The sequence below is a fragment of the Silurus meridionalis genome, chromosome 10 (assembly GCF_014805685.1).
Source record: "Silurus meridionalis isolate SWU-2019-XX chromosome 10, ASM1480568v1, whole genome shotgun sequence".
NCBI lineage: Eukaryota > Metazoa > Chordata > Actinopteri > Siluriformes > Siluridae > Silurus > Silurus meridionalis.
In genome coordinates, this window is record NC_060893.1 from 27268418 (window position 1) to 27282761 (window position 14344).

At 41.3% G+C, this 14344-nt stretch overlaps 2 long non-coding RNA genes and 2 gene segments (V, D, J or C); 2 read left to right on the top strand and 2 right to left on the bottom strand.

The window, feature by feature from the left end:
• Positions 1 to 3753: 3753 nt before the first annotated feature.
• LOC124392107 lies at positions 3754 to 5029 on the bottom strand. Its single transcript, XR_006927104.1, has 2 exons — positions 4924 to 5029; positions 3754 to 4229 (listed from the first exon to the last, which is right to left on the bottom strand). It is a non-coding gene; the product is annotated as an uncharacterized LOC124392107 (long non-coding RNA).
• Positions 5030 to 5056: 27 nt separating this feature from the next.
• On the top strand, positions 5057 to 6022 carry LOC124392103. The segment is given in 2 exon segments: positions 5057 to 5239; positions 5367 to 6022. Coding segments are annotated over 2 exon segments (435 nt in total).
• Positions 6023 to 10371: 4349 nt separating this feature from the next.
• LOC124392106 lies at positions 10372 to 11751 on the bottom strand. The gene is made up of 2 exons (XR_006927103.1): positions 11626 to 11751; positions 10372 to 10846 (listed from the first exon to the last, which is right to left on the bottom strand). It is a non-coding gene; the product is annotated as an uncharacterized LOC124392106 (long non-coding RNA).
• Positions 11752 to 11822: 71 nt separating this feature from the next.
• On the top strand, positions 11823 to 12917 carry LOC124392102. The segment is given in 2 exon segments: positions 11823 to 11915; positions 12048 to 12917. Coding segments are annotated over 2 exon segments (435 nt in total).
• The last annotated feature ends 1427 nt before the right edge of the window (positions 12918 to 14344 follow it).

Consider the following 14344-nt stretch of genomic DNA (forward strand, 5'->3'; position numbering starts at 1 on the left):
GTCTTAAAATATTGAACTATTGTACCTTGTAAAGCGTCCTTGAGCTTGGGAAAGGCACTATATAAATTAAACTTATTATTATTATTATTATTATTATTATTATTATTATTATTATTAAATTTTCTGATTGCGTAGCATCTCTGGATGGTGTTTCTGTAAGTGCAGAAATAAGCTTCAGTTAGTTCAAAATGCAGCAGCAAGAGTCCTCACTAGATCTAGAAAATATGACCACATCAGCCCTGTTTTAATCATCTACATTGCTCCCAGTTACATCTCACACTGATTATAAAATACTACTACTGACGTATAAAGCACTTAACGCTCTCACGCTGCAGTATCTGAGTGAACTTCTGTACCAGTATGATCCTCCACACCTACTTAGATCAAAAGGTGCAGGCTTTTTGTTGGTACCTCAAATAATGAAGACTCCAGCAGGGGGCAGATGTTTCTCTTATAAACCCCACAGTTATGGAACAACCTTCCAATCAGTGTTCGGGACTCAGACACTGTTCAAGTCTCAGTGTTCAAGTCGAGGCTGAACACATTTATTTAGTGGAGTCTTTAGTCAGTAGGTGTTTATGAGGTAAAGGAGCAGATCTGTAGGGATTATGGATATGGAGTGTTCGGTGAATTGGGATATGGTTGTTGAAAGATTTATGATCAAACTCTTGATGTCACCCAAATGAGGATGGGTTCCCCTTTTGAGTCTGGTTCCTCTCAAGGTTTCTTCCTCATAACATCTAAGGGAGTTTTTCCTTGCCACAGTCGCCATGGCTGCTCATCAGGGACAAATTCACACCATTCACCTTCACTGTTGATTTGTGTAAAGCTGCTTTGAGACAATGTCTGTTGTGAAAAGCGCTATACAAAAAAAAAAAAATATGGTGGTGGCATCTTTTATCCCAGAGATACCTCATGTCTGTGTCCTTTCTAGGTATGTTGTCATGTATATTTGTTGCCAGTCCCCACTTGCAGCTTGGTCATATTGTACAACCAGGAGCAGATCTGGAGGGATCATGGATATGGATTGTTTGGTGAACTGGGATATTTGGATGCTGTCGTCTCCTCACTCTCACACGTTCACTCAGGTTTGTTGACGGTAGTGTGGTGGGTCGTCTCTTTTCCCAGAGATCTCTTATGTCTGTGTTTCCTTCTGGTTCTCCCTTTTAGTTATGCTGCCATAGTGAGTCTTGCCAGAGTCCAAACTGCACAGTAACATTAACTTTCATACAACAATAAGGAGACTTAATAATCCATAACCTTCTCTTCCTGTCACCCCGTTCTCTCTCTCTCTCTGTCGAGTTAAACATGCTCTTGAGGTTCCAGTGATCACTTTCCTGCCCCTCTTTCCTTCTTGGATCTTCCCACTTCGTCCTGGTCTGCCTCTGGTTGATGTTCTCTTCGACTGGACTCTGTGCAGCTGGGGACGGTTTCTCATCAACACACTGGGGTTCCATGAAATTTCAGAGTAACAAGAACAGGAGTTTTAACGATTTGGATTTGGACTGTAGTTAATATCTACAGTCTGCTACACTGACTCAGGACTACAGCTTGCATCTGATCACCATCACTGCACCTCAACATCGTTTATCTGTAATAAATGGACATTTGATGCCACACAGATGAGGATGAGGTTCCCTCTTGAGTCTGGTTCCTCACAAGAAACATCATTAAACATAATTAGCGTCTGCTAAATGCCACAAACATGAATTGAATTGAAGTAAATTGAATTGAATTGAAAGACTCAGTGTTTGTGTTTATATTAGCGATGCTTGATGCTTCTGTTATTCTTAAACACTGTTCTCCGCTGGTAGAGTTTATAATTATTAGGTGCTGACCCTTCTACCTACTGAGGGAATTCACAGTGATTTTACTCGTCGCTGTTTACACCCCACCCAACGCTAACAACAGCGACTGAATTTAGGCACTTAATGACGGATTTCTCATTGCTGGGGACTTTAATCATCTTCAATCATCATTTTAAAGATTTAAACCTTTTCTGACAAAACTTCAGCACATAGACTTTTCCACAAGGGAAAATAATACACTGGACTTGGCATACACAAACAGCAAAGGAGCATACAAACCTCCACCCTCCCCCACCTCGAACTGTCTGACCACATCACCACTATGCTCAGACCTGCATACAGACTGAAGGTGAGAGTCACCAGACCAACCAAGAAGGAGGTACGTGTGTGGCCAGAGGGGGCGCACTCCGCCCTAAAAGACTGTTTTGACACAAGAGAATGGGACATCTTCAAAGAAGCAGCTACTTACAATGACCACACAGACTTAGAGGAATATACTGAGGCTGTTACTGCTTACATCCCAAAGTGCACTGATGACGTCACACACAGGACAACCATCACTAAGATAAGATAAGATAAGATAAGATAAACCTTTATTCGTCCCACAGTGGGGAAATTTCTATGTTACAGCAGCAAGACAAAGAAATAAAAATAGATGCAAATATATATAAAAAAAAAGAATATACAAAAAATAAAAACAGAAATAAAAATAAATAATAATAACAATAATAATAATAATAATAATAACAACAAAGAAATAAAAATAAATGCAAATATCTAAAAAATAATATACATATACTACAATACCAGTATATATACAGTACAATGTAATAATACAAATAGGAAAAAAAACAAAAGTACGCTTTTTAAGTCCTATTTGGGCTAACCAGAAACCATGACTGACTGGAGAAGTACACAAGCTTCTGAGGGCTCGGGATGCAGCCATTAAGAGCAAGAGCCAACTTGTCCTGTGGAATCGGGGAAGGAAAATGTCAATACAGAAATCAAATATCTGGATATTTCAGCAACACAAGAGACACACAGAGTCTCTGGCAAGTCATTCGAACTTTAACAAACTATAAACTATAAACCCCTACCACAGATCTGTAACAGTAACATATCTCTGCTAAACAGCCTCAACAAATTTTTTGGACGATTTGACATCCAAAACACCACACAGGCACACAAGATCCCACCTCTGTACGGATATAGAAACTGCACATTGATACTCTAAAATATCTCATTTTCTCATAAGTTTCATTTCTATTGTATTGTCCCTTGAGAAGATACTAAAATGCTTCTGAAATGTGAGGGGTGCACTTACTTTTGTGAGATACAATAAATGAGTTTTAATAAACAGCTATTGGAGAGAGAGAGAGAGAGAGAGAGAGAGAGAGAGAGAGAGAGAGAAAGATAATATGTGTGTGTGATGTGTAACTTATTTACTGTAACATGCAAAACTCCTTCATTGAGCTCAGTATACAATCTGGATCTCAATCTCGATGGAACTGGAACTGGATGTTCTAATGGTTACAGGTGTTTATAAGCAGCACATTTAACTGCTGACTCATGTTTAGAAGCACACAGGGAAGTGATAGAGGAAAGCACCCAGATGCTATATGTAATAGCACACATATCTAAAAAAGACCTAAAAGATGAATAAAAAAGAGATTTACATGAACGCAGCTTCCTGCTCCACACCCAGATAAACACACAGAGTCACACTGAAGCAGGAAATCAGAGAGCAGTGTAGAGGAAGTGAGATTTCTATGGGGACGACTGAGTGATTCTGTTTCTCCCAGAATAGAGCAGAACTTTCACCAGATGTTCAACTTCCTTCAGCCAAACTCAGTGAAGCACAACACACAGCACTGAATCTCCAGCTAAACACACTCTCTCATCACACTGATAATGACTATTAACTCGAATAAAAGAACACACAATGTCCAAAATGAAGCTTTATTTCAGCAGAGCAAAACTACAGGAAGAGCAACAGGACAGTGAAGAGAGGAAAGACAGAAATGTCAGCATTGTGTAGAATTGAAACTCGATTGTAGATGGATGTGTGAGCAGCTCAGTGTTCAATTCTATCTTGGAGCTGTTGGTCTTAACACTGGCTCTTTCTGAACGTGAGCGGATGATGGACACCACCATGGGAGACGGTACAGACAAACTCCTCCCCCTTTTCCCAGAGTTCTTTGCTGAGGGTCAGGGTGCTGCTGCGTGTGTAACCGTCCTTCTTCTGTTCTTCTGGGCTGGTCAGAACCCCGTCCTTCACCTCTGAGCCGTCCACCGTCCAGCTCACCAGCGCCCCCTGTGGAGAGTAGGCAGACAGCAGGCAGAGCAGCGAGGCCGATCTGTCAGACGGCTGCAGAGAGGAGGGAGGGAGCAGAGACACGGAGGGCTTCACCGTGGGACCGGCTGGAGACCACAAACACACAATAAACACACATTTACACACAGTTACACAACATTTACTCATTACTGCTTATTCACATTACTGCAGTTCAGTAGAACTTCTCAGCAGGAGAACATTTACTAGTTCCTCGTTATATTGTGGAGAGACTCGGACTTTGATCAGATTTCTTATGGGAGTGTTTTCCCAATATAAATCAGGGCTGGAAAATGCAACATCACACCTTCCTTTTGAGTTTCCTAATACCAAGATTTCACAATCCCACATCTGGCAAAAAGGCTGAGATCAGTTCAGTGATGGAAATCAGCACATCACACCACATCCACCTTTCTACACACTGTTTCTCTTTGTTTGGAGATTCAAACTCAGTACATCAGTACAATGATAGAAGACTAACAGGCACAGGATGAAGTTTTATACCATGTCCTTCACAGCACACAATATGACCTTCAGAAGCTGTGAATGTAAAAGTGCCGTGTTTCCTGAGGAACAAACTGCACACTTATTCAGCTAACAGCTAAATCCTGATTTCTTCTTTCTTTTAGCTTCATTTCATTTCACTCAAACTGTGTCTCAGTGTCAGAATAACACACAATTATTTCTTTCTAAATGATAAATTCATCAAAAAATATAATCAAACAAATCAACCTAAAATAAACTCATTTTACAGGTAACAAAGTTTATAGAAGAGAAACTTACTGATGATCAGTTTGGTTCCTCCACCGAAAATCCACCACAGTGATACATCCTAATGAAACTGTCGTACAAAAACCTCTGTAACACTACAGTGACCACACACACACACACACACACACACACACACACACACACACACACACACACACACACACACACACACTTTGCATTAGCAGCTCATGCTTCAGTGCTCTGAGAGACTTTATAGCTCTGTGACTTTAACACTTCATGACTGAAAGCTGCTGCTCAGCGACTTCACCCACAGCAACCATGAGTTTGATCATCATTTTCATCTGCACACTGGCCCTCTGCACTCGAGGTAACACAATGTTTTATCTTCTACTGTTCAGCTGATAAATCCATGTGTAGTAGCCCGACTTGATGTTCTTCAAACTCCAAATCATTGTTAATGTGGAGAACTTCTTCTACTTTTTCTTCTTTTTCAGGATCCAGAGCTCAGACTGTGACTCAGAGTCCTGCAGTAAAATCTGTTTCTCCAGGAGGCACGCTCACCATCAGCTGTAAAACCAGTGTTGAAGTTTATTCTAACTGTTTCTTCTGGTACCAGCAGAAACCTGGAGAAGCTCCTAAACTCTTGATTAAATATATTAGCACTAGAGAATCAGGAATTCCAGATCGTTTCAGTGGCAGTGGATCTGGATCTGATTTCACTCTGACCATCAGTAGAGTCCAGACTGACGATGCCGCAGATTATTACTGTATGTATGTACCTAATGTCAGTGGCTGGATGTTCACACAGTGTTTTATCACCGTACAAAAACCTCAGTGAGTGTGACTGCTGCAGCTGGGACCTTCTGCAGGTGCTGAGGGGGATTTACAGTACAATGACTCCCTCTAGACTGAGTCTTGCAGCTACAATCTAGCAGCAGCATGGCTGCTCTAAATGATTGGTGTAACACATACAGGAGATCTAAGGCCTAACAAAGACAGAAATGTTACAGGACTTTTCTGTAAATGTTTTTAACATGGATGCATGTAAGTGGAAAAATCCAGGTTGTGAATCATTCATCACGCTGAAAACAACCGGGCATGAAAAAACACACTTCACCTGTGTTCTGAGCTGCACGGCATCGGGAGAAAAGCTTCACCGATGGTGATTTTTAAACGCACGACGATGCCAAAAGAAAAACTCCTGAGAGAAATAGTTATGAAGGGAAGGAGGAAGACAGTGAACAATAACTTTCTTGGTCGGCTACTGTTTAGATCCAAGCCGTGTTACAGACACTGTCTTTCATTAAAACCTGTGTAAAGTTCATTAGTTTCAGTGTAGACACCTGCGGCTTATAGACAGGTGCGGCTTATTTATGTTCAAAGTACAAATCTTTGTCGAATTCAGTGTGTGCGGCTTATATATGGGTGCGTTTAATAGTCCAAAAATTACGATAATAGTGTGCAGTGAAGGAAGTGGGATGAAAAGAGAAGTCCAGAAAGAAGCTCCTCTTCATTCTCTCTATGTTTGCTTTCAGGGAGCGGAAGCCCTTCCCTGAACACAACAGAGAAAAGTGTCCATTGTTGGGTCCATTGTTTCACCTGAGAGGGTAGTTTCAAGTCCCTTAAGTGTTTCAGATGGTACAAACGCTGCCGGGCCCCTTCACCAGGGTGTTGATGTGACAGGCTTAAGACAGGTCCTGTGTGATGTAAACTCCCAGGTACCAGAAACTGTCCACTCTCTCCACTGGGGGTCTGTTGATATTTAGTGGTTGGTATGACTGCTCCTGTTTTCTGCTGAAGTCCACTATCAACTCCTTAGTCTTGCTGACGTTCAGAAGAAGGTTGTTCTCCTGGCACCATTTTTCCAGGTCTTTAATCTCCTATAGGTAGGCCATCTTGTCATTGTTGGAGATCAGGCCCACCACAACAGTGTTGTTCGAAAATGTGATGATGGTGGTGGAGTTGGAAGTGGCCACACAGTCATGTGTGTACAGAGAGTACAGCAGGGGGCTCAAAACACAACCCTGAGGAGCTCCAGTGCTGAAGGTGAGGGTGGATGAGGTGTGTCCATTGTTACAATGATGATACTTCATGAATCTCTGCTCTCCCCTTCAGCCACTGCTCGTAACCTTGGGGTAACTATGGACAATGAACTTTTTTTCTTTTTTCCCCACATGTCGCTAATGTCGCTCGTTCTTGTCGATTTCTTCTCTATAACATCCGAAGGATTCGACCATTTCTGTCCATACAGGCTGCCCAGGAGCTTGTTCAGTCTCTTGTCATTTCAAGACTTGACTACTGCAGCTCTCTGCTGGCAGGTCTTCTCCTGAACGCTATTCGTCCACTGCAAATGATCCAAAATGCAGCTGCACAACTTGTGTTCAATCAGCCCAAGTTCTCCCACACCACCCCACTGCTGTGCTCCCTTCACTGGCTTCCAGTAGCTGCACGTATCAGATTCAAAACACTGATGCTTGCCTACAAGGCCAAAAATGGACCAGCACCATCTTACCTCAGTGACCTCATCACATCTCGCACTGCACCACGCTGTCTGAGATCCTCCAGCACTGCTCCACTGGTACCACCTTCTCTCAGAATGAGAGGTAAGTACACTTCAAGGCTCTTCTCTGTTCTGGCACCGAGGTGGTGGAATGAACTTCCCCTAGATGTCCGTACAGCAGAGTCCCTGATTATCTTTAAGCGACGACTGAAGACATACCTCTTCCTGAAATACCTAAATTAGCACTTTCCAAGTTTGTAGAATTCGAGTTATATTTATATTGAGTTTGTAATCTTGCGTACCAGTGTGAATTTATTCATTACTAGAGATGTAAAGCACGTTTGTACGTCGGTCTGGATAAGGGCGTCTGCTAAATGCCGCAAATGTAAATGTAAATGTAAATGATACCCAGCTATATATCTCAACAAAACCAGGCGATACGCTCAGTAAACTCGGATAACTGAGTGTGTTAAAGAAATAAGAAATTGGATGACCCATAACTTTCTACTATTAAATTCTGATAAGACGGAGATTTTGCTCATCCGCCCAAAATTCAGTATACAGAAGCACCAGCATCTCAACCTGCAATTAGACGGATGTTATGTAACCACTAGCTCAACGGTAAATGACCTGGGAGTTATTTAAGACAGCAACTTGTCTTTCAAAAATCATATCAACCAAGTCACAAAAACAGCTTCTTTCACCTTAGAAATATTTCTGTTTAAGAAACATGTTGTCTATATCTGATGCAGAGAAGCTCGTCCATGTGTTCATGACCTCCAGAATAGACTATTGTAATCCATTACTAGGTGGATGTCCTGCTTCATTAATAAACAAGCTTCAGTTAGTTTAGAATGCAGCAGCAAGAGTTCTTACAAGGTCAAGAAAATATGAGCACATAACCCCAATCTTCTCATCCCTACACTGGCTTCCTGTTAAGTTTCATATAGACTACAAACTACTGCTTCTTACTTATAAAACACTAAATGGTTTGGCTCCATGTATCTCCAGTCTTTTAACACGCTACAATCCGTCACGCTCCCTGAGATCTCAAAACTCTGGGCTTCTAGTAGTTCCTAGAATAGCAAAGTCCACTAAAGGCGGTAGAACATTCTCACATTTAGCTCCTAAACTCTGGAATAGTCTTCCTGACAGTGTTTGGGGCTCAGACACACTCTCCCAGTTTAAGTGTAGATTAAAAACATATCTTTTTAGCAAAGCCTACACATAACACACATCACATCATCACCTTGTGCTCCAGAACATCTGATCACATGCACATTATCAACTTGTGCTGTTAATATCATGAACAGCAGCTACGCTAATTCCTCTCCACTGCTTCTCTTTCTCTCCCCATCCCGAGGCATCCTGAGGTTTGGCCAGCTCCAGTCACGTCCCACCTCATAAAGTTAACGGACCTTTGAAGAAGTAGATGCCGAGTTTGCAAACATACCCTACCATCTAGGGATGTACCAGTGCCAATTGGATCCCACTACATGTGTGGAGTTTTGACATTGGACCTTCTGGAGTGTTTAAAGGCTCTGGCATGGAGAAGCTGGTGCTGGATCTGTGATGATCACAAATGTAGCTCCTAGTTTTATAACCATAAAGACTGTATAAGACTATAGAAAGAACATCACTTATAATCTTATACTCCAGTACTCATGTTAGTTCTCACTCTCCAGTGTTCTGTATTGTTGAAAGATTTATGATCAAACTCTTGATGTCACCCAAATGAGGATGGGTTTCCCTTTTGAGTCTGGTTCCTCTCAAGGTTTCTTCCTCATAACATCTAAGGGAGTTTTTCCTTGCCACAGTCGCCACGGCTGCTCATCAGGGATAAACACACATCATTCACCTTCACCGTTGTTTTTTGTAAAGCTGCTTTGAGACAATGTCTGTTGTGAAAAGCGCAATATAAATAAACTTGAAACTTGAAACTTGTTTGCCCACTGGCTTGTGGTCTGTCTGTCAGGAAGTTGGAGATCCATTAACACAGCTGCAGGCTGAGTCCCAGGACCTCGATCTTAGAGGTGAGCATGGAGGGAATTATGGTGTTGACCGCTTAACTGTAGTCGACAAAAAGCATTTTATAGGCGATAGGCGGAGGAGGAGGGAAAACTTGTTTTTTTGCTATCACTACTGATAGCAGTACACTACGTATCCCTAAACTTTACATTTTTTACTTTTTCTTCTTTGCTTATCTAATTTTCATCACAGTCTCCGCTTTCTGGCTTCGCTTCGCCATCTAGTAGCGGCGTCTCGAGCTCATACAATAAAATTTTTGCTCGGGTAACAAAGCAAAAAATCGCAGAGTGACCGCTTGTATCTCATAAAACTCGTACATTAATGCACTCGTTGGTCAAGGTATCACTTTTTATTTATCTGCCTTTTTCTTGGTTTATTTTTCTCCTCATTCTATTCCCTCATGCCGGAACGTCATATAAAGCATTTCACTGCATGCCGTACTCTGTATGTATGTGTATGGGAAAAATACATTTTGATTTGATATTGAGTCATCCAAATACAGTGACCTCTAGTGGTGAAAAAGGGTAATGATTCAAGATGATCAGAACAATACAATTAATTTCACTTTTAAATCTGTACCTGATGCACCTGCTGTTTATCTCTGTAATAAAATTTTTTATATAAAAATTATGTATTAAACTGGATTATGATAAGATAGAATTTGGAGTAAGTTGACATTATAAATTATTATATACTTAAACCAGAGCTCAGTTCGGACTACAGTTTAAAATGGATGTAGGAGAGCAGAACTGAGCAGCAGTTAGTGGAGATCAGTGAACTGAGAGAGAGATTTCCATGGAGACGACTGAGTGATTCTGTTTCTCCCAGAATAGAGCAGAACTTTCACCAGATGTTCAACTTCCTTCAGCCAAACTCAGTGAAGCACAACACACAGCACTGAATCTCCAGCTAAACACACTCTCTCATCACACTGATAATGACTATTAACTCGAATAAAAGAACACACAATGTCCAAAATGAAGCTTTATTTCAGCAGAGCAAAACTACAGGAAGAGCAACAGGACAGTGAAGAGAGGAAAGACAGAAATGTCAGCATTGTGTAGAATTGAAACTCGATTGTAAATGGATGTGTGAGCAGCTCAGTGTTCAGTTCTATCTTGGAGCTGTTGGTCTTAACACTGGCTCTTTCTGAACGTGAGCGGATGATGGACACCACCATGGGAGACGGTACAGACAAACTCCTCCCCCTTTTCCCACAGTTCTTTGCTGAGGGTCAGGGTGCTGCTGCGTGTGTAACCGTCCTTCTTCTGTTCTTCTGGGCTGGTCAGAACCCGTCCTTCACCTCTGAGCCGTCCACCGTCCAGCTCACCAGCGCCCCCTGTGGAGAGTAGGCAGACAGCAGGCAGAGCAGCGAGGCCGATCTGTCAGACGGCTGCAGAGAGGAGGGAGGGAGCAGAGACACGGAGGGCTTCACCGTGGGACCGGCTGGAGACCACAAACACGCAATAAACACACATTTACACACACAGTTACACAACATTTACTCATTACTGCTTATTCACATTACTGCAGTTCAGTAGAACTTCTCAGCAGGAGAACTTTTACTAGTTCCTCGTTATATTGTGGAGAGACTCGGACTGATCAGATTTCTTCTGGGAGTGTTTTCCAGTCCTCCTAAGTTGTTGTGTTACTTTGACATGTAGTCCTACAGAAAAATCACTACACTGATGATGTAAATACACTGATATTCCACAGAATCAGGGCTGGAAAATGCAACATCACACCTTCTCTTTGAGTTTCCTGATACCAAGATTTCCTCTATTACAATCCCACATCTGGCAAAAAGGCTGAGATCAGTTCAGTGATGGAAATCAGCACATCACACCACATCCACCTTTCTACACACTGTTTCTCTTTGTTTGGAGATTCAAACTCAGTACATCAGTACAATGATAGAAGACTAACAGGCACAGGATGAAGTTTTATACCATGTCCTTCACAGCACACAATATGACCTTCAGAAGCTGTGAATGTAAAAGTGCCGTGTTTCCTGAGGAACAAACTGCACACTTATTCAGCTAACAGCTAAATCCTGATTTCTTCTTTCTTTTAGCTTCATTTCATTTCACTCAAACTGTGTCTCAGTGTCAGAATAACACATAATTATTTATTTCTAAATGATAAATCCATGAAAATAAACAGACATCAAATAGCCTTCAAATAAAATAATTGTACAGAAGTTTATAAACAGAAGAGAAACTTACTGATGATCAGTTTGGTTCCTCCACCGAAAATCCACCACAGTGATACATTCTAATGAAACTGTCGTACAAAAACCTCTGTTACACACACACACACACACACACACACACACACACACACACACACACACACACACTTTGCATTAGCAGCTCATGCTTCAGTGCTCTGAGAGACTTTATAGCTCTGTGACTTTAACACTTCATGACTGAAAGCTGCTGCTCAGCGACTTCACCCACAGCAACCATGAGTTTGATCATCATTTTCATCTGCACACTGGCCCTCTGCACTCGAGGTAACACAATGTTTTATCTTCTACTGTTCAGCTGATAAACCCATGTGTAGTAGCTCGACTAGATGTTCTTCAAACTCCAAACTTCAAAATCATTGTTAATGTGGAAAACAACTTCTTCTTCTTCTTTTTCAGGATCCAGAGCTCAGACTGTGACTCAGAGTCCTGCAGTAAAATCTGTTTCTCCAGGAGGCACGCTCACCATCAGCTGTAAAACCAGTGTTGATGTTTATTCTAACTATTTCTCCTGGTACCAGCAGAAACCTGGAGAAGCTCCTAAACTCTTAATTAAATATATTAGCACTAGAGAATCAGGAATTCCAGATCGTTTCAGTGGCAGTGGATCTGGATCTGATTTCACTCTGACCATCAGTAGAGTCCAGACTGACGATGCCGCAGATTATTACTGTATGTATGTACCTAATGTCAGTGGCTGGATGTTCACACAGTGTTTTATCACCGTACAAAAACCTCAGTGAGTGTGACTGCTGCAGCTGGGACCTTCTGCAGGTGCTGAGGGGGATTTACAGTACAATGACTCCCTCTAGACTGAGTCATGCAGCTACAATCTAGCAGCAGCATGGCTGCTCTAAATGATTGGTGTAACACATACAGGAGATCTAAGGCCTAACAAAGACAGAAATGTTACAGGACTTTTCTGTAAATGTTTTTAACATGGATGCATGTAAGTGGAAAAATCCAGGTTGTCTCAAATGATGTATTGTATTAAATGATAGATTTATTTGGCCACTGTGTGACTATACCCCATACTGCAGAAAAACAAACCCAATATACTACTATCCTTTAAGTCCTGTACACCTCTTAATGTTTTTTCTCAACCTCTAGCATGGACCACTAGACACTCAGATGCAAACTGCTTTCCTTCATTCTATCTTTCACATAAACAGTCCCACTGGTTTCACTATGAATATCAACAGTCATTTTGTAGAAATGTACATGACAAATAATATAAAGATGAAAACAATCACATTTAAGACAGATGTTTTTGTTCTCTCCATTAAAAATGGGGATGCTCCCTTTGGTTGAGGGTAAAAGCCTTGAAATGCAAACCTTGCTAGTGATGGAATAAAGACAATGAACAAGTCAGTGAATGCAGTGTTACAGTTGCTGTGTGGTGAAGAAGAAAGAATTCCAGAAGGATCTCTCAATTTACTTGTCAATTTACATCTTCTTCTTCTTCTTCTACTTCTTCTTCTTCTTTCAGCTTCTCCCATTAGGGGTCAATAATGATCATCCGTCTCCATTCCCCCGTGTCCTCTACATCTGCTTCTTTTAAACCAACTACCTGCATGTCTTCCCTCACCACATCCATAAACCTTCTCCTTGGTCTTCTTCTTTTCCTCCTACCTGGTGGCTACATCCTCAGCATTCTCCTACAGATATACCCCATGTCCCTCCTCTGCACATGTCCAAACCATCTCAATCACAACTCCCTCATACATGCTACATGTTCTGTTCCTCTTATAAACTCAATTCTAATTCTGTCCATCCTCATCACTCCCAATGAACATCTCAGCATCTTTTACTTGTCAATTTACTTCCCTGTAAAATTTACTGCTTTTAAATACCACAATCTGCCATCTCATTTCAACTGTTGCTCTCAAGTCTGGTATTGCAAAGGTCATTTCAAGCCTCTTTACCCAGATGGTCCCTCTGTCACCTTCATCTGGCTGCACCTACTACTGTTTAGTTATCAATGTAGTAAGTAGTAACTTATGTAGTACGTTATGATGGACTGATTTTTCTTACCTTTTCTTTTATCCAAACACCAGTCTCATTCCACTCTCAGAAAACCTAATAATCTGAGCACCAGCCACGAACACATTTGCTTCTACAGTGCAGAAAACAGGGTTGTCCTTTAGAAACTCCTCAATAATGATGAACTGTAATGAATGAACCTGCCGTCTTCTTCATGACATCTCAGGAAGTTTTTCCTTGCCACAGTCACCACTGACTTTCTAGTTAGAAATAAACTTACAATTATAATGAACAAACTTATTCATTCTTCTATTCCCACTTTATCTGTACAAAGCTGCTTTTGAGACAATTTCCATTCTCAAAAGCACTTTACAAATAAATTTGATTCGAGCTGAACATTAATATTCAGTCTTTAGGACAAATTGATTAGATGAATTTCTCTGTTCTCAGTTTTCATACTTTACATTTTTTAATTTAAGAATATGTATAATCTGTTTATAAGTTCTTTAGTAAAGTTTCGTGGAGATCAGGCCCACCACAACAGTGTCGTTCGCAAATTTAATGTTAGTGGTACAGTTGGAAGTGGCCACACAGTCATGTGTGTACAGAGAGTACAGCAGGGGGCTCAGAACACAACCCTGAGGAGCTCCAGTGCTGAGGGTGAGGCTGGATGAGATGTGCTTGCCCACCAGTACGGCTTGTGGTCTGTCTGT